Here is a 26,093-nt window from a genome sequence, read left to right on the forward strand (position 1 = left end):
GCAGACGGAACCCTCGCGCGCGGGGGGACCGGATGTTCCGGTGTTCGATGTTCGGGGGACGGATTGGAAGCTGCACCGGAACTCGGGCGCTGGAGGAGACGCAGGTGAGGCCTCGGGCCGGGCGGAGCGGGACCTCGGCCTCCCCCGGTGACCGGTACCGAGCCGGGCGGAGCGGGGCCTCGGCCTCCCCCGGTGACCGGTACCGAGCCGGGCGGGGCCTCGGCCTCCCCCGGTGACCGGTACCGAGCCGGGCGGAGCGGGGCCTCGGCCTCCCCCGGTTGCCGCTCCGGGGGTGCGCGGGTTTGGGGTTTAAGCATCGGCCGATCGGTGAAGTGATTGGCGGGAGATTTCTCTTTAAAGGACCACGAATTAGATTGTAAAATGGCACAGCAAGATCCCACAGACAGTAATTTGATAAAGTGACCTGATCTGTTCAGTGATGTTGGTTGAGGGATAAATATCGGCCCCAGGACCCCGGGGAGACCCCCCCCCCCCGCCCCCCGCTCTTCCAATAGTGGCCGTGGGATCTTTTACACCCACCTGAGAGGGGCAGACGGGGCCTCAGTTTAATGTCTCATCCGAAAGACGGCACCTCCGCCGGCGCGGCGCTCCCTGGGCGCGGACCCTCCGCCGGCGCGGCGCTCCCTGGGCGCGGACCCTCCGCCGGCGCGGCGCTCCCTGGGCGCGGACCCTCCGCCGGCGCGGCGCTCCCTGGGCGCGGACCCTCCGCCGGCGCGGCGCTCCCTGGGCGCGGACCCTCCGCCGGCGCGGCGCTCCCTGGGCGCGGACCCTCCGCCGGCGCGGCGCTCCCTGGGCGCGGACCCTCCGCCGGCGCGGCGCTCCCTGGGCGCGGACCCTCCGCCGGCGCGGCGCTCCCTGGGCGCGGACCCTCCGCCGGCGCGGCGCTCCCTGGGCGCGGACCCTCCGCCGGCGGGGCGCTCCCTCGGCGCGGACCCTCCGCCGGCGGGGCGCTCCCTCGGCGCGGACCCTCCGCCGGCGCGGCGCTCCCTCGGCGCGGACCCTCCGCCGGCGCGGCGCTCCCTCGGCGCGGACCCTCCGCCGGCGCGGCGCTCCCTCGGCGCGGACCCTCCGCCGGCGCGGCGCTCCCTCGGCGCGGACCCTCCCTCAGCGCGGCGCTGGAGTGTCGGCCTGGATTGTGTGCTCCAGTCCCAGGATTGAGACGTGAACCCATGACCTTTGGACTCAGTCGCGAGTGCTGCCCACTGAGCCACGACCAACGCCTTAAACAATAGTTTTATGGTCTCCTCGGATTGGTTTGGATGTGAAGACCCTTCAGTCACTCCGTTCCTTCCACAATTCACTTTCGAAGCGCCAATGTTTTTTTTAATGAGTTTTTTAGTCTGGTCTCCATTAGCATCCAGCTGTTGATCCCCCCCCTCTATGTTCACATGCGCTGTCTATCCGCAGTCCCTGGGCTGTGATCAGGACTGGGAGCCCTCGCTGCTTCGCCCTGCCCATGCCCACAAGATCTGGAACTAATTGTCGTGCTCCCAACTGCCTGAGCTATGAGGGAACCCAGGACGTCTGCTCTCTGTGGCTGAGTATTACACGAGAGGCCTTCACAGCCTTCGAGGGAGCAGGGTCTTGTTTTATATGCTGAAGAAATCCTGCCTCTTGTAAAGTTTTTTGTGCTCTCTTGTTCCCCAGAATGTCCAGTGAAGCAGAAACCGCTCCAAACTACGAGGAAATGTTCGCTCATCGTTTCACGTCGGCCGATATGGAATATCAGGAGATCGTGAAGTGTCCGGCTGATCCTCCACCGATTGTAGAGGATTGGAGGATCCAAGCTGGTGGGAACCGCAGGTACGTAGACTCCGGCCTCTCAGCCTCAGCAGCAAAAACAAAGAGAAAGTTTTGCGATGTTCAAAGTGTGGGAAATAGTTGTGGAATTAGAAGCTGTTGTTTCACAAGAAGATACGGATTGAACAGCATTAACAGAAGCATGTCTTCAAACAGAGCAGGAGTGGGAACTAAACATCTCGGGTGCTAATATTTTTAGGAGGAACAGAATAGGTAGGAGAGGAGGAGGGTGGTGATATTGGTGAAGGAGGGGATACCTGCTGGAGAGATGGACTGGGATACAAAAAAGGGTTCAGCCAGCATCAGTATGGTGAGAGATGAGAACAGGATTGTTCCATTAGTGGGGGGTGTACTACAGACTCCCTAATCATGAGAGGGAAATGGAAGAGGGGAAATATTTAGACAGATCAGGGAGATGAGTAGGAATAACAGAATTATTGTTCCAGGAGATTTTTATCAGCCACCTCTGATTGGGACAGGGAGGGAATAAACGGAGAAAGGGAAATGGAATTCCTAAAATGTGTGCAGGTCCCTCCTCGAGCATTGTGTTCGTATAGCTACAAGAGGCATTACTAGATCTAGAGTAAGGAGATAGATCATGAGGTGAGTTAAATGTGGGAGTAGGCCATTCAGCCCCTCGTGCCTGCTCCGCCATTTGATAAGATCATGGCTGACCTGTGATCTAACTCCATATACAGGTAGATAAGGTGGTAAAGAAGGCATATGGGATACTTGCCTTTATTAGCCGAGGCACAGAATATAAGAGCAAGGAGGTTATGATGGAGCTGTATAAAACACTGGTTAGGCCACAGCTGGAGTACTGTGTGCAGTTCTGGTCGCCACACTACAGGAAGGATGTGATCGCTTTGGAGAGGGTGCAGAGGAGATTCACCAGGATGTTACCAGGGCTGGAGCGCTTCAGCTATGAAGAGAGACTGGGAAGATTGGGTTTGTTTTCCTTGGAGCAGAGGAGGCTGAGGGGGGACATGATTGAGGTGTACAAAATTATGAGGGGCACAGATAGGATGGATACTAAGGAGCTTTTTCCCTTCGTTGAGGGTTCTATAACAAGGGGACATAGATTCAAGGTAAAAGGCGGGAGGTTTAGAGGGGATTTGAGAAAGAACTTTTTCACCCAGAGGGTGGTTGGAGTCTGGAACTCACTGCCTGAAAGGGTTGTGGAGGCAGGAACCCTCACAACATTCAAGAAGCATTTGGATGAGCACTTGAAATGCCATAGCATACAAGGCTACGGACCAAATGCTGGAATATGGGATTAGAGTAGTCAGGGCTGATGGCCGGCGCGGACACGATGGGCCGAAGGGCCTCTATCCGTGCTGTATAACTCTATGACTCTATGACCTGCCTTTGGCCCATATCCCTTAGCTTTTTGGCAACCAAAGGTATTATCTATCTCAGATTTAAATTTAGTAATTGAGCTAGTATCAATGCCATTTGCGGAAGAGAGTTCCAAACTTCTACCACCCTTTGTGTGTAGAAATGTTTTCTAATCTCACTCCTGAAAGGTCTGGCTCTAATTTTTAGACTGTGCTCCCTACTCCTAGAATCCCCAACCAGCGGAAATAGTTTCTCTCTATCCACCCTATCTGTTCCCCTTAATATCTTATAAACTTCGATCAGATCACCCCTTAACCTTCTAAACTCTAGAGAATACAACCCCAATTTGTGTAATCTCTCCTTGTAACTTAACCCTTGAAGTCCAGATATCATTCTAGTAAACCTACGCTGCACTCCCTCCAAAGCCAATATGTCCTTCCGAAGGTGCGGTGCCCAGAACTGCTCACAGTACTCCAGGTGCGGTCTGACCAGGGTTTTGTATAGCTGCAGCATAACTTCTGCCCCCTTGTACTCTAGTCCTCTAGATATAAAGGCCAGCATTCCATTAGCCTTATTGATTATTTTCTGCACCTGTTCATGACACTTCAATGATCTATGTACCTGAACCCCTAAATCCCTTTGGACATCCACTGTTTTTAACTTTTTACCATTTAGAAAGTACCCTGTTCTATCCTTTTTTGATCCAAAGTCGATGACCTCACATTGTCCTACATTGAATTCCATTTGCCACAGTTTTGCCCATTCACCTAATCTATCAATATCTCTTTGTAATTTTATGTTTTCATCTACACTGCTTACAATACCACCAATCTTTGTGTCATCGGCAAACTTAGGTATGCGACTTTCTATGCCTTCATCTAAGTCGTTAATAAATATTGTGAATAATTGAGGCCCCAAGACAGATCCCTGCGAGACTCCACTAGTCACATCCTGCCAATGTGAGTACCTACCCATTATCCCTACTCTCTGTCGCCTTTCGCTCAACCAACTTCCTAACCAAGTCCGTACTTTTCCCTCGATTCCATGGGCTTCTATCTTAGCTAACAGTCTCTTATGTGGGACCTTATCAAATGCCTTCTGGAAGTCCACATAAATAACATCCATTGACATTCCCCTGTCCACTACTTTAGTCACCTCTTCAAAAAATTCAATCAGGTTTGTTAGGCACGACCTACCTTTCACAAATCCATGCTGGCTCTCTCTGATTAACTGAAAATTCTCGGTGTTCAGTCACCCTATCCTTAATTATAGACTCCAGCATGTTCCCCACAACAGATGTTAGGCTAACTGGTCTATAATTCCCTGGTTTCCCTCTCTCTCCTTTCTTGAAAAGCGGAGTGACATGTGCAATTTTCCAATCTAGAGGGACAGTTCCTGAATCTAGAGAACTTTGAAAGATTATAGTTAGGGCATCTGCAATGTGCTCACCTACTTCCTTTAAAACCCTGGGATGGAAACCATCTGGTCCTGGGGATTTGTCACTCTTTAGTGCTATTATTTTCTTCATTACTGTTGTTTTACTTATGTTAATTTTATCGAGTCCCTGTCCCCGATTCAGTATTAGTTTTCTTGGGATTTCCGGCATGCTATCCTCTTTTTCTACTGTAAATACTGACGCAAAGTAATTGTTCAACATGTCCGCAATTTCCCCATTGTCAATGACAATATCCCCACTTTCAGTTTTTAAGGGGCCAACACTGCTCCTGACCACCCTCTTTTTCCTAATATAACTATAAAAGTTCTTGTATTGGTTGATATCCCTTGCAAGTTTCTTTTCATACTCTCTTTTTGTAGCTCTTACTATTTGTTTTGAGACCCTTTGTTGATCTTTGTATCTTTCCCATTCACCAGGATCTGTGCCATTTTTTGCCTTTTTGTATGCCTTTTCCTTATATCTTATACTGTCCCTTACCTCTTCAGTTGTCCATGGCTGTTTTTTATGGCAAGTTGAGTTCTTGCTCCTCAGTGGTATAAACCGGTTCTGTATCACGTTAAATGTTTCTTTAAACGTTTCCCACTGATCATCAGTCGTTTTACCCATTAACAGATTTGCCCAGTTTACCGTGGACAGTCTCTGTCTCATCCCATTGAAGTCGGCCTTGCCCAAGTCTAGAATCTTAGCAGCTGATTCACTTTTTTTTCCCCCTTTCAAACACTACATTGAACTCGATCATGTTATGATCGCTATTGGATAGATGTTCGCGTACAGTTAAGCCGTTAACTAAATCTGGTTCGTTACTCATTACTAAATCTAGTATGGCTTGCCCCCTTGTTGCCTCTAGGACATACTGCTGTAGAAAACTATCCCGGACACACTCAAGAAATTCACTACCTTTCTGACAGTTGCTAGTCTGCTTTTCCCAATCTATGTGAAGGTTAAAATCCCCCATTAACATCACTATGCCTTTGTTACACGCTTGTCTAATCTCTGCATTTATACAATCTAGCACTTCAGAGCTGCTGCCAGGGCTCCTATACACAATTCCCACTATAGTCTTAGATCCTTTCCTATTTCTCAATTCAACCCATAAGGTCTCTGTTGGCTGCTTACCTCTCGTTATATCCTCCTTTATCATTGAAGTGATTTCATCTCTAATCACTAAGGCTACTCCTCCCCCTCTTCCATTTTCCCTGTCTCTCCTGTAGACCTTATAACCTGGTATATTTAGTTCCCAATCCTGACCATCCTGCAGCCATGTCTCAGTAATAGCTATCATGTCATACCCTCCAATTTGAATTTGAACCTGTAGTTCATTTAATTATACTCTGTGCATTTGTATATAGAACTCATAGTTGGGCCACACACCCTAGCCTGACCTTCAGCTTTGATGCCGGGTTAATCGCCTTACGCCATCTAGTTTTCACTTTATCTGTAGTGCCTAAAGTACACTTTCTTTCTGCTGCTCTACGCTTTTCCCTTTCACTTGTTCTTGAACAACTGTTTGTACTATTTGTATTGTAAATTACCCCTGGGTCTTCCCCTCTTTTGTTGCTCTCAACTTTACTCCCTTCTGACTCCCCGCTCAGGTTCCCATCCCCATGCCGCTCTAGTTTAAACCTTCCCCAACAGCACTAGCAAACACCCCAGCGAGGACATTGGTCCCGGTCCTGCTCGGGTGTAACCCGTCCTGCTTGTACAGGTCCCACCTTCCCAGTAGCGGTCCCAATGTCCCAGGTCCCAATGTACCTTTGAGTCAGTGACTAATATGTAAGGTTTCAGGTCCAAATAGAAAGGGGTAAAGTTAATACAACAGGTGCAGTTTTGGAAATGATCATCCACAATGGTGAATGATTCCGCAGTATAGACTTCCTGGTGAGTAAAGTCAGATTGAACGTGTGTTTTTGAGATTTTTACCTTTTATTTTTAGGTCGCAAGATTACAGACCATACAGAGGACGGGATGATAATCGGAACTGGCCAAATAACCGACAGTGGCACGGGCGAGATCGTAGCTACAGCCGATCACCGGCTCAGTACCGTGAGCCTTACGACTTGTACAGTCAAAGCCCTAATTCACAGTGCCAGTCCAACAACCAGCGCTACTGATTCTCATCCACGATTGCATTGCTCAGGTGTGTGCGAAACACCACAGTAACTAAAGCCAGATGGAGAAACGGTTTCTAACGGTCTCACTTTAAAGAGGGCCTCTCGTCATCAGTGTTATTACCATTAGTTAGGTTGTGGGGGGGGTTATAGTTTGAATGTGTGGCAGCAGTGGGTGACTCTCATCCAGTGTTGTGTATGGGGAACTTGTGCATACTGTCTCTGGGTTAACCAGCCCTCCTACGTTGGTCAAAGTATGCCGGCATGGAATGGTGCGACATGTGTTCCCAATCTTAGAATTCTGTTGTCAGGAGATGCTGATCACAGGCTAGGCCCCTCACCCCCCCCCCCCCCTCCCCAAAAATCATAGAGGGAGGTATCTGCTTTTGCCCCGTCTGAGGGGAAACAGAGAGGGTTGGCAGCAGTTTGCTTGTCTGCCCTTCTTGGCTGGAGAATGGTGCGAGGCAAAAAGAAAATCAAATGTCCTGTGAGAATTAACTTGGCCTGTTTAACAGGTCAGTGTTGTGGGACTGGCTCGGCCCACCCTGATACTGAATTAAATCAGTGGAGATCTCATCGGGCAGGATACTGTGATTGAACAGGATCACTGCATCCTTCCTGAGTCAATCTCCATCACCCCATCTCCCTCACACCACTGGAGCTGGTTACTACAAACACAGACCATCTGCTCCCTGTGAATTTTAGACAGACAGTGACCTGCTTATTCACTACACTGTACTGTTACTGGTCCTTATATTTCTGGGAATGAGTGGGTGAGAGGAAGATTCCTAGTTCTTTGTAGCTATTTAAAAGTCTCTAGTGGTGAGACTCCCTCTTTAGTTTGACTGTGGCCTGTGATACTTGTGTTGAAAGTTTAGTAATGATAGTTTGCTGAGTCTGTTTGACTTTGGCGTTTGACAGAAATATTTAAGCTTGTTGGAACTCCTGCCCATCTGATTTTCTGCCATCTGATTTTCTGGATATTTAGTTGATACAAATTACAGAAGTTTTCAATGAGAACAATTTGCACCAGGACTCTGGGCACTCGCTCCAAGTCTCACAGTGTGAAGGGATGTTACATGTGAAGCCGTGTCCTCTAATTGACAAATCCACCATCACCCTGGTATAATGTGACACCTGTTACCACCTCAAACCACAGCTTCTTGCTCCCTCCCTGCGGTTACAATTTTCCTTACTTGTAGATGAAAGCCGAAGTGTCTAATTTAATTAAAAACAGTTTCTACCTGTTGTGAAATGTTTGGAGCACGGGTTCATTTTAGCAAAGTGTGGTGTGTGTGTGTGTTTGCAGTGCTCTGTGTGTAGGTGGCTGTGTGATTGGTAGGAGTGGGTCACTCCTTGTGAGTACACAAACTGACTCACTGAAATTGATCTCTGTTGAGAATTGAAATATCTCGATGGGATGCACTGGGGTCAACAGGGTGACTCCTGTCTCCACCTGAATGTTGGCAGTTTAATATGGAGCAAGTGGCTTGAAGTGTTAACCAGCCCTGTAATTGTGAGGGCAGTAAGATCTCCGGTCTCCACTGTTAGGAGTTCAGGATCTCTTCCTTTGTTGGCCTGGTGTGTTGTTTTGAAGTTTGTGTTTGAATACAGGATAATTTCTAGTTGGATTTACTGCCCACTTTGCTAGGAGCAGCATGTGATGGAAGGCAGCTGCTATGATGAGTCTCTCCGCGTAACAGGAGTTCCACATGTTTTTTTTTTAAGTGTCTTTTTTTTAAAGTTATCTTTGAGGCAGGAATGTGTTTTTCTTGAATGTAATTTCTTTCCCTTTGTTACCTGGAAATGCAGCTCTGTAATCAACTGAAATGTCGTTGCAAGTCAATCCTCTGCTGGACTGGGTGGGTTGAAAGGGCAGCAGTCACCATCCCTGCAAGTTCTGTGCTAATAATAGAGTATTTTTAAAAAGTTGTTGCTTTGGTGTCGCCAGGGTTACCAGACCATCCCATCATGCCGTGACACAGGTACTTCACCTCACCCCGGTGATCCGTTTTAAGATGGGACTTCAGGCAATTCTACCTGGGCAGTCTCACAATCCTTGCTCGATCTCCACCCGTGTGCGTTTCCAGCCAGGGTAGCGACCAGGAATGGGAAGCCTGGCTGATTTTTGTTCCCCACCTTGGGTACGAGGGCAATTATGCCCCAACTGTTACTGGACCTATTCCAGGCTGAGTGACTCACCAACTGGTGCACTGATCCTCCAGGACATGACCAGACATGGGACCAGTGGTTTACACCAAATGTTCCAGGTTTATGTCTGTATTTTTATGCACACAAATCTTTCAAATATGATAAAAGAAATACAAATAAAAAGAAATCCTGAGTACACGTCTAACACCTGATTCTATTTAATATATTTATAGACCAGCTGTAAAAGTTTAGTGTCAGTCAGAATTTGATATTGTCATAACTGGGCTTCAGAATAACACAAGGCCGACACAGTTAAAGAGATAAATCAGTAAATAGTGACCAGGTGACGCGAGCCTGAAGACTGAGGGAGGCAAGGAGTTCCACAGGTCGAGCAATTCATGGTGTCCCTTCTCAGGCCACAAACTTCCGTGTTTCTCCTGAATTCTGACTTTATGACTGGCATGAACTGAAGGACTAAGTGGAGGGAGCTAAAGAATAATGTTACTGATGGATTAAAAGGCAAAGGTCGGAATATCCTGCTGAACCTCGATCTTCGCGCTGGGAGTGGAAATTCCTAACATTTACCCTTCTGTAATTTGCTGCCATTCTCCTGCTTAGCTTCTGTACAGATTATCTGGTCCAATGAAAGAAAGTCTTGCATTTATATAGTGCCTTTCATGATCTCAGGACAGCCCAAAGTGCTTTACAGCCAATGAAGTACTTTTTGAAGTGTAGTCACTGTTGTAATATAGGAAACGTGGTAGCTAATTTGTGCACAGCAAGATCCCACAATCAACAATGTAATAGTGACTGGATAATTTTTTTTAGGTGTTGATTGAGGGATAAATGTTGGCCAGGACATCGGGGAGAACTCCCCTGCTCTTCGAATAATGCTGTGGGATCTTTAACTGCCACCTGAACAGAGAGGTGGGACCTCAGTTTAACTTCTCATCCAAAATAGAGATTCTGACAATGTAGCTCTCCCTCAGTATTGCATTGAAATGTCAGTCCAGATTATACGCTTAAGTCTGTAATGGGGCTTGAACTGATTTAGAGGTGAAATTGTAGCAACTGAGCCAAGCAGACAGAAAATATTTTAAACAAACCATTGCATTTAATCCCTAACCACCATCATGTTTTTAGTTTAGTTTCTCCAAGGTTCCTTTCAGAGGGAACGATACCTTCAACGTGAAACAGACAGTCACTTTGCCAAAGGTGGAGAGCTGGCATTAATATCCTTAATTCAGATAATCCATCTGAAATAGTGAAAGGAATCAACAAACTGCAGCTGTGGGGAAAGAGCAGGGGAGAGGGACTAATTGCATAGCTCTTTCCAAGAGCCAGCACAGACATGATGAGTCGAATGGCCTCTTTCTGTGTTGTGAGATCTATGCAAAAATAAAGTGTTTTTTTGATAGTATACAAATCACAAGGAGTCTAAGTGAACACAGCAGGGCCGAATTGAGCTGAAGTTTGGTGTCCAGTATTGTCTTTGGCTGTGGTCCTGACCTCTGGTACTTGTGGAATGGAATAAGTTAACACTGAACCGTTTAAAGCCACTGCCACTGACTCCACCCATGTGTAATCAAGTGTGAGACGTGGAGAGGAAGCGGTGGGATGGATGTAGTTCATTAGCAGCAGCCAGAGTTTATATATACTCAGCCCAGCTGTTTGTTAACTCTCATTATTAATGCTGATTTCATGCACATGATTTGCATCCGCTGTGGGATATTCAGCTGCAGAAGCCCTGCTATTAAAACACCCTTTCCCTTTCCTTTTCCTCCCCTCTCCAGTTTTCTCTGGTTTCTGGAAGGCCCACTGGTGCAGTCCCACATGGCAAGGCATCATTTACCTCTTATCCAAGTGGCCATTCTTCATATGTGAACTTAGATGGTGCTAATCAACCAAGGCGGGGGGCACCACAGCTGAGTCCAACCTTGTCTTTACCCATCGCTCACACACAGGTCCTCAGGATCAGCTCTGTATCGTACGTCAGCACAGGAAAGCAGGCAAATGTTGGAGGGGGAAGAAAAAGGGGGAAGTCTTATTGGCGAGAATCCTCTTTAAAACTGCGCCTGCCGGAAATAAAGGATTGGGCTCAGCTGAGATGGCCCCTGCAGTCGACTAGCCCACCAACACTCACTGTCCAGTCTCGCACATGAGAAACAGCCACTTTAGGCAGAAATGGTACCCCAGTATAAGTCGTTGTCTTCTGACGGAGGGGGAGCAGGAAAATAGTGAAAATCGGAACGAGGAAAGAATGGAAATTGATGGTGGGAGTTTATGGTGAAGGAGAGAAGCTCCTGATCTTGTGACTCGACTCGAGAACCAAAACCTGCCTGAAAACTTCCGGCCACATTCACGTGGCTAATCGCGGGTCCAAAACACAAATATGGCATGGTGACTTTTTAAAGTTTAAGCCGTAGTAAGAAGGAAACAGAATTCCTTTCCATATAATCACTGTTATAACATTCGAAAAATACCAAACATCACTTTGGCAGGTCCGATTGGAAAGGATACGAGGGCTCGTTATGAAAAAGGAAAATGCTGATCACGAGAGATGAGGGAGGCCGTTGGTCTAAAGTCATCCAGAAAGATCAAAATTAATTCCAGGATTTTGGCTTCACTGCTCTCTCTGGACGTCTAAAGGGCTAAAATTAAACCTTTTTTTAAAGAAAAAAGCATTTCCTTCCTCCCTTAAATTCTCACTGTGTGGAATCTGGTCTAATACGGAGAGACGATTAGCGGCACCAGGACTGGTGGATGGGCACCATCCCGTGCACCGATCCTTACACCTCTTGGGAGGTCAAATACAAATGGTCCAGTCTGTCTTATTTGCAATAAATGTAGTAATTTCAGTTCCCCGCTGCGCTCCAGACCATTCTCCTACCTGTGCTGCAGGCCTCTCAATGGCCTATTCCCCGGCCTCTGTCAATGGCCGCAGGAGATGGTTGGATTACTCTCACTGGCTGATTTCGCTCCCGGTGCCTCCTTTTAATGGGACTGAAATCAGGAACACTCTGAGAACTGTGGTAATAAAGTGAGTCTGTTGAGTCCACGACACACTGAGTTTTAATAAAAGGTATTTTTAACAGTCTGACCTTGACAATACTGAGCTGGGTTCAGCCTCCTGAGTGAGCAGTGTGGGAATCTGAAACTCTTTAACTAAAAAGGAAGCTACTGTTTAATTAATTCACTCAGTTTTGCACTTCAGGACTTGTTATATCAAGGACTATTGGGATGATTAATGAAGACAATTACTCAGATAAGATATATTGATAAAGGTATTGGAATTATTTACCAATGGAAACTTCAGTCCCAGTCTGGGGCAAGGACACACACTCCAGGCAGACGTCAGTTCAATCCCTGGTCTGTGCTGAGTTATCTGATCCCAGTCACATTATTACACTGGCCCCAGTGTTCTGGACCAGGGAGAGGGTCGGCCAGGGTTGGTGCTCCCGATGGTTATTGAGTGACTGTTTCTGGCAGTGCGAGTGTGGGGATGTGGGACGAGGAGAAGATTGTGTCAAGTAGCCTGTCACCCGTGGCCTATTGTCATACACATGGCCACGGTATCGGTACTTGTGGAACTGGACCCCACAATGGAGAGGAAGAGAGGAAATTTGAGAGGCAAAAAAATGCAGGAACTAAACTCTACCAAACTTTGAATCATCACTGTCTATAAAAAGGATTTATATCTGTGTGTGGCTTTGTTTAACCTTGGCAAATGATTAAAACAGCTCTTAGACATAACGAGTATATTAACGTCAGTTAAACAATCAGTAACTTCGTCACTCAATGTTCTTTCAATGTATAAGCTGCCTGTTTAACACTTGCCAAGGCACGATCCCTTTTTAAATTGGCAGGAAGCTATTCCAATCTTTAGATTCTAATTACTGTACAATTAAGTATTGAATTAACACAATCACTGCACATAAATGAATCCTGCAGTGCTCAGAAGGCTTTAACAGGGCATTAGTATTTAACTGACCTGGATATTTAAATAGAAAGAAAATATATTTTTATACATATGTGTAATACTTCCTTGTTTTTCAGAGACTAAAACGGATGTTATTGTTTGTGACCCGACAAGAAAAACTGTGTTTTAATAAAGTTTCACAGTTGATTTAATCTGTAAGATTTATAAGACAGTCTCTTGAGCACAATAATAGTCAGAGGCGGTGTTTCTCACCTCTTGCTTCAGGATCCCTCCGAGTGCTCTGAGCTTCTGATTCTTCCACCTCACTGAATGAGGACGAATTAAAGTTCAGGCAATCGGCCCGATTACCAACATCCAGCTCTCCCTCACGATTATACCCGGGAGGAGCTGCTTGAAGTTACTGAAGGTCTTCTTTGGCTTTTTGTAGAGGGATTTGGATCCTGGGGAAAGGGGGAGATGAACTAAAAGCAGAATGAGGTTGAGTTTGTTTATAACGTGCACTCTGATCACTCGTACGTACATCCCCTCCCTGTGTTTTACACCATCTTTGAAGTTAATCTTTCCCCCTCTTTCCTCATTATGAAGTCCCCCGCCCCCCCCCACACACACCTGGGTTCTTTTAGTTGAAGAAAATAGAAGTCAGTTAAAAGTTTTGCATTTTGTCACTAAATTAAAATTAGAACTAACATTTCTGATGATAAAACTAAAACAAACCTACAGTTTGAGATAAAGAGATGAAACGAGAACTGAAAGTTAATTCTGGAAGTAAACCAGCACCAGGTGGGTTCATAGTTGTTGGAATTTGAAAGGATGAATAAAACCTCAATATTTAAACCTCAGTTCATTGCTTCTTGGGAATTATGTGAAAAACAGGAGAATTAGGATGTTTTTTGAAACTTACATTTTGGGGAAAAAAAACAAATGGAAACTACAATAAAAATACAAAACGAAAAAAACTCAAGTCCTGATTGAAATTGTTTCCAAGGATAAGGTTAAAATATGACTAAAATTTCAGAACCTGCAATATGGTTTAATCTGCTGTACCTCACTCGAGCTTATTCTTCATGTATCTGCCGACAAGCAATTCTACCATAGTGGCAACGCAGCGAAGCCCCATCTTTTCATCAGGGATCATCAGATAATGAATGGGAAAATGGCAGATTTCCCTTTTGATGGTCCAGAGTTACTGAGTGCCGAAAACACTGTCCCAGCTCAGATCAAATAACTCAGCACAGACCCTGGATTCCACCTATGATCTTCCTGTTCTGTAGAGCTCAGTCTCACACTGAGTAGCGCATTCACCAATTGAACCGTTAGCCCAGCCAGGCATGAACTTTTTTCAAATCTGTTCCAATGAGGCAGCTGTGCTTATGGATTACCAGAGCACATGTTACCATTTGTGTTTCTCCACAAGGAGAGTTCCTACTTTGGTCAGGTTATCTGGGACTATGAAAAGAATTAAAGAAAGACTGACATTTCTAAAGCACCTTTCAGTTGGCAGCACTCAAGCCTTGCCTCAAGACTTGAGCACACAATCTAGGCTGACACTCCAGTGTAGTACTAAGAGGATGCTGCATTGTTGGAGGAGCCCTCTTCCAGATAAGACACTAAGCCAAGGCCCCTTCACCTGTTCTGGCAGTGCACCTGGATGTTAAGTATCCCACGCTCTATCTGAAGAAGAACAGGGAGTTCCCACGATGCCCTGCCCAAAATTCCTCTTTCAACCAACCAACAAAAACAGATGAACTGGTCATTTATCTCATTACTGTCTGTGGGCTCTTCCTGTGCGCAATATTGGTTGCTGCATTTGCCTGCATAACAGTCATGGTATTTAAAATAACTCATTGTACATGAAGCTTTGAGATGTTTCTGAGACACGTTAAGGTGCTGTATTAATGCAGGTATTTTTTTTAAACACGCAGTGCCATCACTGGGCTGAATAATGTTTAAGAAACCCAGTACCAGATGGTGCTGTGATAATGTGTGGTAGGTTTAAGTCCCAGATTGTATAAATGGCAGCTTCTTTCTTAAATTATTAGACTTCAGAAGATGTAATAGTGCAATCTTCGTCTAGAAGAAATCAAAGTTTTAATAAAATGAAAGCTCCTAGTTTGGAGAATGATTCATGAAAAGCTGTGATAGTCAGATTGTCACACGCAGGGTCACACTGAGCACTGAGTGTGTGCAGATTGTCACACTCGGAATCACACTGAGTGTGTGCAGATTGTCATACTCTGAGTCACACTGAGTGCGTGACGCCACATCCTTGATGACTGCTGAGAGGGTGCTGAGTTGTAACCTATAATTAGTGCTACGATGAGGCTGCGAGAGATGTACGACAAAGAGGACAAAGAGCAGCAAAAACAACTCTCAACCTTTAAATATTTGAAAGGTTTATTTTTGGCTTTTGATTACCAACTCTCTTCAGGCCTTTTGTAATCCAGCTTTCTGAAATATATGCACAATTTCTCACTTACGACAAAAAAATCTGTAAGATTCCAGATTGCACTGTTGAATCCAAACGCATCACTAGTTTGTCAAGAAATGTTACACTTGGATCATTGTTTCTATAAACTGTAGATAAAAATAACCAATTGCTAACCTCACTTAGTCATTCACTCAGATACTCAACTGAAAGATAAACAGAAAACATTTCAAATGTTTCACACAAACGTGATTAGATTTCTGAAGAGCTCTGGGTCAGGTTCAGCAGGGCAAATTGCGATGTGGTTTGTGAGGACATGAATGGGGGCAGGATGGGCAGATGGGGTAAGTTGGACAGATGGGGTAAGTTGGACAGATGGGGGCAGGATTCAAAAAGTCGATCTTGAGGTGACAAACGTGTGGTTAATGGATTCAGCAGCAGAGATGAGGTGGAGTAGAGACGGGAATGTTGCAGGGGTGGAAGTGTCGGGTCTTAGTGATGGAGACGATGTGGGATTTGTAGCTCAGCCCCGTGTGGAATGCCTCGTTCAACCTGAGGCAGCAGCCAAGAGGAGGATGGAGTCAGGAGAAAGGGCATGGAGTTGGATAGGATTAGACTTGGGTGTGATATCCCCCCAAGATCAATAGAGCCCAACTCTAGACAACAACCATCTCGCATGAGTAACATCCATTTGAGTGAAGTACCCAGTATCCTGGCAAGGAGTCAATGTCTTCAGGACAGGGGAAGGAGGAAAGAAAACTGGGGTGAAAAAGTCAGAACAATAAAAGCTATGAATTTTTACAAAAAATATTGTATTACTTAAGGTGTCAGCATTCCTCTGAGTCAAAGGTCGTGAGTTCAAGTCCCACTCCAGAGGCTTGAACACAAAATCTAGGCTGACACTCCAGTGCAATACTGAGGGAGTGCTGCACTGTCGAAGGTGCCGTCTTTCGGATAAGACGTTAAACTGAGGCCCCATCAGCCCTCTCAGGTGGACGTAAAAGATCCCACGGCCACTATTTTGTAGACGAGCAGGGGAATTACCTACAGACTAAGTGAGGGGTTTGTGACAATCTAAAAGCAGACTTACATGAGCCAAAAGAAACCATTAAATCCCCAGCACGTTTGGCTGCTCCTCACACCATTGGTCCTTGGCTGAATCTTCACGTTTATGGTGTGATCAGAATACATTCCCATCTGTGAAACATTTCACCACACAATCCAAGTCAGTTAATTACAAATGAGAGCTTTTTTGTGAAGGTGGGGCTTAATTTCAACTGTTACACGCAATAGATTCAAGAAGAATGTGGGAGGAACTATTCTCAAGGAGTTAAAGCTCACAGAGTGAAAACACAGCAAATGTTTGTCATGATTCTCAGTGTTCAGAAGCTCATTAGCCTTTAAAACACCCTCAGAAACAAATAATCTGATTGCAAGTTTCTTGCGGGGAGGATCAATATTGCTTGATATTGGCTGCCATTTCCCAATATTAAATCTGTTGAGTGCTTTCTTTCCCTCCACTGGTTCTACAATTATTAGAAACTCTAGATCTGGTGTATAATCAGATACAAATTACACAGGAACAGGAGGAGGCCATTCAGCCCCTTGAGGCTGCTTCCTCATTCAATTAGATCATGGCTGATCTGCACCTCAATTCCATTTGCCTGCCGTTGCTCCATATCCCTTGTTACCGTGACCTAACAAAAATCTATCGTAGCCCAATCTTGAACATTTCAATTGACCCCCAGCATCCACAGCCTTTTGGGCGAGACAGTTTCAGAAAAAGTGCTTCCTGATTTCATTCCTAATGGCCTGGGCTCCAATTTTAAGATTGTGCCCCCTTGTTCTGGTTTCCCCCACCAGAGGAAATAGAGTATCTACACAATTGAATCCCTTTATCGTTTTAAATACCTCAACTAGATCACCCCGCAGTCTTCTATCAGGAGACGTTAACACTATCCATGAAATGACAGTAAGGCCAGAAGAGGCTAAAGTTAGAGTCCGACCTTGACATTTCTATAAGTTAACTGTTCCAACATGGCAACATCCCAAGTATTGACAAGTTGTGATCGCCAGGGCAACAGATGAGACCCGCGGGCCAACCTGTGACAGCGACCTCTGAAACACCAATGTAACTTTGGCACATGGCTCCCTGGGAGTAAAATTTTTCATCTGCAGCCAGATTCCAGGGAACTAATCAGGGAGCATTAATCGCGTAGAATGGCCTCTTTCCCAAGGCCTTTGTCCTTTAGTGAGGTTAGATATTGCCATTTCTACGTCAGCCTTGAAACAAAGATTGTGCAACTATGTGTTTACACCAAAAGATTCACAAATGATTAACCCGATGTGACCTAACAAAAATCTATCGTAGCCCAATCTTGAACATTTGTTTGGTTTTCCCACGAGTTTCGAAGGAGCAGTAAAAGCAGCCACTTTACCGAGATCCAGTCGGGTTAATAAGTGAAGCAGGTGGTTGGCTGCCTTCCTTCTGGAGTTGCTTCCCCTCATCCTATTACACCTCACCCTGGGACACAACAGGCTTCTGAGAGACAGTCAGCTGGCTGAACATTTAATTTGCTAAGATTGCTTTGAAATGATTGTATTTTATATTATAAGTGAATACTCCAATGTATCACAAAACTATCAATTTTCTGTCTGATAACAGGACATCTTTTACACTCTCATCACATTTGTAACAGATTTGATAAAATAAGGCTGTAATTGGCTCTGTGGGGGCAGTGTGAGACACCCTTTATAAACGGGTAGGTTTCGAATACAGCTTCAGGCATCGCGCCAGAGAAAGAGTCGCAGTGAGAGACTTCAGGTCACTCCTGGTGTTGGTCAGTGAAAGATTCCACGTCTGGCCCTGTGTTGGTCAGTGAGACTCCAGGTCAGACCTGGTGTTGGTCAGTGAGACTCCAGGTCAGACCTGGTGTTGGTCAGTGTGAGACTCCAGGTCACTCCTGGTATTGGTCAGTGTGAGACTCCAGGTCTGGCCTGGTGTTGGTCAGTGTGAGACTCTAGGTCACTCCTGGTGTTGGTCAGTGTGAGACTCCAGGTCAGACCTGGTGTTGGTCAGTGTGAGACTCCAGGTCACACCTGGTATTGGTCAGTGTGAGACACCAGGTCAGACCTGGTGTTGGTCAGTGTGAGACTCCAGGTCACTCCTGGTGTTGGTCAGTGTGAGACTCCAGGTCAGACCTGGTGTTGGTCAGTGTGAGACTCCAGGTCACTCCTGGTGTTGGTCAGTGAGAGACTCCAGGTCAGACCCAGTGTTGGTCAGCGTGAGACTCCAGGTCTGATCTGGTGTTGGTCAGTGTGAGACTTCAGTCTGGCCCGGTATTGGTCAGTGTGAGACTCCAGGTTTGGCCCAGTGTTGGTCAGTGTGAGACTCCAGGTCTGGCCCGGTATTGGTCAGTGTGAGACTCCAGGTCAGACCCGGTGTTGGTCAGTGAGAGACTCCAGGTCTGGCCCGGTATTGGTCAGTGTGAGACTCCAGGTCAGACCCGGTGTTGGTCAGTGAGAGACTCCAGGTTTGACCCAGTGTTGGTCAGTGTGAGACTCCAGGTTTGACCCAGTGTTGGTCAGTGTGAGACTCCAGGTCTGGCCCGGTATTGGTCAGTGTGAGACTCCAGGTCTGGCTTGGTGTTGGTCAGTGTGAGACTCCAGGTCTGGCCTGGTGTTGGTTAGTGAGAGACTCCAGGTCAGACCCGGTGTTGGTCAGTGTGAGACTCCAGGTCTGGCCCGGTATTGGTCAGTGTGCGACTCCAGGTCAGACCCGGTGTTGGTCATTGTGAGACTCCAGGTCTGGCCCGGTATTGGTCAGTGTGAGACTCCAGGTCAGACCCGGTGTTGGTCATTGTGAGACTCCAGGTTTGGCCCAGTGTTGGTCAGTGTGAGACTCCAGGTTTGGCCCGGTATTGGTCAGTGTGAGACTCCAGGTCAGACCCGGTGTTGGTCAGTGTGAGACTCCAGGTCTGGCCCGGTATTGGTCAGTGTGAGACTCCAGGTCAGACCCGGTGTTGGTCAGTGTGAGACTCCAGGTCTGGCCCGGTGTTGGTCAGTGTGAGACTCCAGGTTAGACCCGGTGTTGGTCAGTGTGAGACTCCAGATCTGGCCCGGTGTTGGTCAGTGTGAGACTCCAGGTTTGGCCCGGTATTGGTCAGTGTGAGACTCCAGGTTTGGCCCGGTATTGGTCAGTGTGAGACTCCAGGTCTGGCCCGGTGTTGGTCAGTGTGAGACTCCAGGTCTGGCCCGGTGTTGGTCAGTGTGAGACTCCAGGTCAGACCCGGTGTTGGTCAGTGTGAGACTCCAGGTCTGGCCCGGTGTTGGTCAGTGTGAGACTCCAGGTTAGACCCGGTGTTGGTCAGTGTGAGACTCCAGGTCTGGCCCGGTGTTGGTCAGTGTGAGACTCCAGGTCTGGCCCGGTGTTGGTCAGTGTGAGACTCCAGGTCTGGCCCGGTGTTGGTCAGTGTGAGACTCCAGGTCTGGCCCGGTGTTGGTCAGTGTGAGACTCCAGGTCTGGCCCGGTATTGGTCAGTGTGAGACTCCAGGTCAGACCCGGTGTTGGTCAGTGTGAGACTCCAGGTCTGGCCCGGTATTGGTCAGTGTGAGACTCCAGGTCAGACCCGGTGTTGGTCAGTGTGAGACTCCAGGTCTGGCCCGGTATTGGTCAGTGTGAGACTCCAGGTCAGACCCGGTGTTGGTCAGTGTGAGACTCCAGGTCTGGCCCGGTGTTGGTCAGTGTGAGACTCCAGGTTAGACCCGGTGTTGGTCAGTGTGAGACTCCAGGTCTGGCCCGGTGTTGGTCAGTGTGAGACTCCAGGTCTGGCCCGGTGTTGGTCAGTGTGAGACTCCAGGTCTGGCCCGGTGTTGGTCAGTGTGAGACTCCAGGTCTGGCCCGGTGTTGGTCAGTGTGAGACTCCAGGTCTGGCCCGGTGTTGGTCAGTGAGAGACTCCAGGTCTGGCCCGGTATTGGTCAGTGTGAGACTCCAGGTCTGGCCCGGTGTTGGTCAGTGTGAGACTCCAGGTCTGGCCCGGTGTTGGTCAGTGTGAGACTCCAGGTCTGGCCCGGTGTTGGTCAGTGTGAGACTCCAGGTCAGACCCGGTGTTGGTCAGTGTGAGACTCCAGGTCTGGCCCGGTGTTGGTCAGTGTGAGACTCCAGGTCTGGCCCGATATTGGTCAGTTTAATGAACGTGAGGTTTTGAAGCAACCCCATGGATTTCAGAGAATAGAATCGTTTAAGTTTTATCAACAAGTTGTATCACTGAACAATTTTCCAAAAGTTGACACTGGTGAGATCACAATTGCTTTCCTCTGCATTAATGCCCTGGATTGGAGTCAGGAAGAATGACTGACGGAGTCCATCTGAGCACAGGGCACAGAACAGAAAAGCTGAAAACACGAGTTGCATTTATCCTAACCTGGAGGTCACACTGCTCGCTGCAAAGGTCACTTTTTAAGGTCAGTTGATGACAGAAAGAAAATGCCACAGATTAAATCGCACTCAAGACTTGGCAGATCTCATGTACAAGAGACACCTTCCGGTGAGCAGTGTCCACATTTCACTAACTGCCCTCTCCTGGCCAACCCCATGACTCCCACAGTCTTTAACCTCATCTACAGAGATTTATTTTTAAAATGGGAATTGAACAGAAAGATTTAAAAAGTCACAAAGGAATGGTAAAGAAATTATTAACTCAGTCTAATGTCAGTGGTGGGAAAACTACTAGAGACCATTGTCAAGGACAAAATTAACTCTCACTTGGAGAAGCATGGGTTAATAAGGGCCAGCCAGCACGGATTTGTTAAAAGCAAATCGTGTCTGACTAACCTGATTGAGTTCTTTGATGAAGTAACAGAGAGGGTTGATGAGGGTAGTGCAGTAGATGTTGTATATATGGACTTTCAAAAGGTATTTGATAAAGTTCCACGTAACAGACTTATTCAGAAAATAGAAGCAGATGGTAATAAAGGGACGGTGGTAACTTGGGTACGTAGTTGTCTGAGGGACAGGAGGCAGAGAGTAATGGTGAAGGAATGTTTTTCTGAGTGGACAGAAGTATGCAGTGGGGTCACCCAGGGGTCGGTATTAGGACCATTGCTTTTCTTGTTATATATAAATGACCTGGACTTGGGTATAGGGAGTATAATTTCAAAGTTTGAAGATGATACAAAACTTGGCAATGTAGTAAACAGGGAGGAGGACAGAGACAGACTGGTGAAATGGGCGGACACTTGGCAGATGCAATTTAATGTGGATAAGTGTGACGTGATGCACTTTGGAAGGAACAACATGGAGAGGCAGTATAATCTAAATGGTACTATTTTGAGGGGGATGCAAGAGTAGAGGGGCCTGGTGGTACAGTCATAAATTGATGGTGCCAGGGCAAGTTGATAAGGCAGTTAAGGAAGTGTATGGGGTACTTGGCTTTGTAAATAGGGGCACGAATACAAAAACAAGAAGTCACCTTTACAAATCCCTGGTTAGGCCTCAGCTGGAGAATTGCGTACAATTCTGGGCACTACACTTTAGGAAGGATGTCAAGGCCTGGGAGAGGATACAGGGATGAGGGACTTCAAATTTGTGGAGATTGGAGGAGCTGAGATTGTTCTCCCTGGAGCAGAGAAGGTTAAGGGGAGAACTAATAGAGGTATTCAAAATAATGAGGGGTTTTGATAGAGCAAATAGGGAGAAACGGTTTCCTCTGGCAAGTGAGTTGATAACCAGAGGTCATAGATTTAAAATAATTGGCAAAGGAACTAGAGGAGAAATGAGAATTTTTTTCACACAGAGGGTTGTTATGATCTGGAAAGCACTGCCTGAAAGGGTGGTGGAAGCAGATTCCATAGGAACTTTCAAAAGACAATTGGACACGTACTTGAAGAGGACCAATTTGCAGGATTATGGGGGAAAGCTGGGGTGTGGGACTAAATTGGACAGCTCTTTCAAAGTGCCAGCACAGGCACAGCGGGCCGAATGGCCTCCTTCTGTGCTGTGAGATTCTATAATTCTTTGACTCTGACTCTCGGGTAAAGGAGGTCCCAGTTCTTGTTGACTGGTTGATTTTTCCATGGTGCTACATCACAGGAGTGCAGGAGACAGAGAGAGTTCAAACACACAGGTCTACCAGGCACCTGCAGCATTGCAGGCCCAGACAAATGGGAGTCCGGAAACCTATCGTCAGGTTAAGGCCACCAGTTCCTATGAGAACTTGCATTTCTACAGTGCCTTTCACAACCTCAGGCTGTCCCAAAGCACTTTACAGCCAATGAGGTACTTCTGAAGTGTAGTCACTGCAGCTAATTTGCACCGAGCAATGAGATGAAAGATCAGCTAATGTGTGTTTTGTTGGTGGTGTTGGTTGAGGGATGAGTGATGGCCCAGGACACCGGCAGAACCTCCTGCTCCTCCTCAAACAGGGTCATGGGATCGCTTACATGGAGCTGAGCTGCAGACTGTAAAGGAGCGATTAAGCAATCGAATCCCTGCATTAACAGCAGACCCCAGCGTGACTGTACAGCTTGAAAAGGTAAAGGGGGAATTGAGGTGCCCAGAGAAAGCCCGGCCTGCAAAGGAACGCCAGGCTAGGCCGTGCAAGAGGTGAAGAGACACTTACCCGACAGAATAAAGTTCAAATGAGTCATTTATTTCCATTCTGTTACACATTACAGTGAGATTAACCGGCTCATTTGTTGTCTTTATATCACTGACCCGAGGGTGGCCTTGCCTGCAGCTGTTCAGAGACATTTGTAGTCTGTGTGTTGCTTTGTGTTGTCGCTGCTCTCCGATCCCTCTGCTCTGTGCTCTTCAGTGTGGCTCTGGCCCCCTCTACAGCTGCTGCCAGGAACTGCAGGAAATCAGGCCACATCACAGATCTTACCAGCTCAAACACAGACAGTATTATACCTTTTGTTGCTGATATTGATTCTTCTGATGAGCAGCCCATAAACCCCTCCCGCCATATCGGACTAGCCCCATCGGCTGGTTATAAAGATGGTTACGACCATGGAAGGAGTGTTCACATCGCGGCCTGTCAGAATGTTAATCAGTCTGCGAATCCTTCCATTGCTTCACAATGTTCTCACAGGGAAGAGCGCGGAGATACAAAAAATGACCACGTATCTTTAAATTCCATGATGATGAAGTTAAAGTCTGCACAAATAATGACTGACTCTCAAACCTCAGTGATTGTTCACACCATCACACTGCAGAGTGGCTGGAGTCTCCCAGACACCACTGTCCAAACTGAACGCACGTTCTGTAGCATTTAAAAACACAACACTGTAATGACAGACTCAGAACAGACAAAAGCTGCTTTATAAAATATTTAATGAAAGCTGGCAATTCCTATTGTACAGAGTAAAAGGTTAATCATATTCACCAGATTATGATAAGATTAAGAGAATTCCAACTGCCCTAAGATAATCCTGCAATTTGATCCGGTTTCTAATTGGGCAGACTCTTGTGATCCATTCTGCTCACGCTGCTGCCTGGGGCTGAGGACTGTACAATCCAGTCAATGATTCCTTTTAACATCTTCCAGTTCTGACGAAAGATCTTCGACCTGAAATGTTAACTCTGTTTCTTTCTCCACAGATGCTGCCTCACTTGCTGAGCTTTTCCAGCATTTCCTGTTTTTATAATGATTCCTAGAGATTTCTCCTCTAATCAGCTGGCCCAATCTCAATTCCCCAACACATCAATGATTATAGAGGAAATACTTACTTATGTAATGCGTTATCACATTTAAATGCCTCAAAGCACGTCACGCAACAGATTACTTGAAGTGCAGTAACTGTTGTGACGGAGGCAGAAACCACAGCCACTTCGCATTAACAGTATCCCACAAACAGCAATCAGATCGTCACCCTGTTAATCTGGGTTTTTTTGGCAGAATTGGTTGAGGGTGGACTATCGGCCAGAACTCCCTGCTCTGCTTATACTGCCGTGGGATCTTTAACATACTCGTGTAACCACTGGATCAGGCAGATGGGACCACAGGATAACATCTCACTCCAAGGAGGGACTATCCAAACCCATCGTTGAACTTACTACAGATGTTTTTTTTAAATTATGCAATGCAGGTAGAATTGAGGTCTGTCTAGATGAGATTTCACAGAGTAACCCGTAGCAATGCAAGAATTGATGTACAGTCAGAAGAAGTTCCCAATCCCTGTAGTTCCAAATATATAAACTAATAAATCTGCTGTACCTGCAGTTTTACACTTGAATTTGATGGTCAGTGTGGCGGCTATCCAAGGTCCTTTGAATGCAATGACCAATGAGCTACATTGTTCACAGTGATCTCCTGGACACTTTCTTTAAGTACTGAAGTTTTCATTTAATATTCTGAAGTACTCAAGCCATCGCCAAGGTGGCTCCCCGTGCTTCTCGCACTAGCTGGTGGCAGCTTCTGATTTCAGTCTTTCGTGCACCTCTTCTGGGGTCAATGAGGCCAAAATCTTCACCACCTTCTCACGCGACCTGCAACCCTTCAAAGGTCAGGAGTTCGGGAATAGCATGTGCAGGAGGAAAGTCAAGAAACCACTGTCATCATGGAACATAAAACTACCAGCTACTTAAACAAATAGTACAGTGAAAATAAAAAGACTAGAAATCACAACAAGTATCAATCTTGACTTCTGGGGAAATGTTAAATAAATCAAATGTAAAGTCAAATTAGGCCACTCTCCTTCAAATTGATTTGAGTGGATTAAGCAGATTCCTTCCTGAAAGGCACCTGACAACTTTCAATAAAATCTCACTCATTAGCAGCGATGCACATTCGTTTTTGGTTTAAAATTATAACCTCCATTGGTGCCTGCCTCTCAAACTAACCACAGCTTCCCTGGTTTTGTGATCCAGGTGAGGGGTGGAGGAGTGGAGGGGGATGGGTGGGAGTGGAGTATGGGATGGGGTGTTGGAGGAGGGGTGAGGGGGGGGGTTTCCCCAGACAAGCGTTGAGCATCACTGAGCCTTCGCATGCCCCATTTTAAATCATCCGATCACCTGACTCGCGGCGAGCAATGCCACGGGAGAATGGACGGATGGAATGAAGAGATAAGCTGTCACGTGACTGAATGTTCCCAGGCACTGTGGCATCCACTGAGAAACGTTCGACTGAAACAATACAGCTGTTTTGATATACCTTTAATATAAGCAAAGCAACTCCTCTTTTAATGATTTTCTCTTCTGAACTTGTCCTACGCAACACAGCTACCCCAGCCAGCGGACCTGCTCCCACACCTGACAACGCAGCTCTGTACAAGGCTATGCAATGCACTAGTGGCCTGGGATGTCTTGCCCTCAGATTTTTCCAGCTTTCCTACAGAGAAGCACGTCACATCTCTGGACCCCATCACTCATGAGGTACCAAGTGAGGAATTCAGGGGATCAAATGCACTCTGTGTCTTTGTTTCAATGTGCAGCGTTACTGCAATATCACTAGGAGATGGTTCCAATGACGGCATTCAGTGACCTTGTTCTCAGTGATACCGGGCAGAAGCAAATCAAAGTGAAATACTTCAGAGTAAACAAGAACCACATCAACAAACAGTTGGCAGTGATTTGTAATTTCACCACTTGGCAGATCCCAGTGGCACTAACTGTTCACCAGCCACACAATCCTTGGCTTGAGATATAATTACAAACAGAATATGTCTAAACTCCCATTAGCTTAAGGCTTATTAAAGAAGATATAGAAATAGCCCGAAGAAATGCTGCTGCTGTCCTCAGTTAGTGTTGGGGCTGCAGGAGTTGACAGAAAATCAGCAGCCATTTTGAAGCAGTGACAAAAATAAAACGTGTGAATGTTGGAAATACAGAGTGGGCCTGTCAGCACCTGAAACCA

General features: G+C 46.6%; 2 protein-coding genes across 7 annotated transcripts in view; one reads left to right on the forward strand and one right to left on the reverse strand.

Moving 5' to 3' along the window:
- Positions 1-25,027, forward strand: LOC137301684 (RNA guanine-N7 methyltransferase activating subunit-like). 4 transcript variants are annotated; one of them, XM_067971252.1, is made up of 3 exons: positions 1-104; positions 1,669-1,824; positions 6,549-9,079. In XM_067971252.1, the coding sequence occupies exons 2-3, from the start codon at positions 1,670-1,672 to the stop codon at positions 6,724-6,726; spliced, it is 333 nt and encodes a 110-aa protein (XP_067827353.1). In that variant the 5' UTR covers positions 1-104; position 1,669; the 3' UTR covers positions 6,727-9,079. The 4 variants fall into 4 exon arrangements, with proteins under 4 accessions (XP_067827353.1, XP_067827352.1, XP_067827350.1 ...); XM_067971251.1 differs by lacking the exon at positions 1-104 and adding an exon at positions 111-406; XM_067971249.1 differs by lacking the exon at positions 1-104 and adding an exon at positions 24,138-25,027 and having other exon boundaries at positions 6,549-6,752.
- Positions 22,869-26,093, reverse strand: part of c34h15orf40 (chromosome 34 C15orf40 homolog) — a 7,662-nt gene continuing 4,437 nt past the window's right edge. Inside the window, exons 4-5 of one of the 3 annotated variants that reach the window (XR_010958334.1) lie at positions 24,456-24,735; positions 23,000-23,501 (exon numbers count right to left, since the gene is read on the reverse strand). Coding sequence is in view for 2 of the 3 variants with exons in the window: in XM_067971247.1 (XP_067827348.1) it covers positions 22,947-23,090 (144 nt within the window). In the remaining variant the exon portion in view is untranslated. Of the gene's footprint in view, positions 23,502-23,555; positions 24,736-26,093 lie in introns of those variants that run through there. The other 2 variants (XM_067971247.1, XM_067971248.1) reach the window with 2 other exon arrangements.

This window comes from Heptranchias perlo, chromosome 34 (genome assembly GCF_035084215.1).
Source record: "Heptranchias perlo isolate sHepPer1 chromosome 34, sHepPer1.hap1, whole genome shotgun sequence".
NCBI classification, from domain to species: domain Eukaryota; kingdom Metazoa; phylum Chordata; class Chondrichthyes; order Hexanchiformes; family Hexanchidae; genus Heptranchias; species Heptranchias perlo.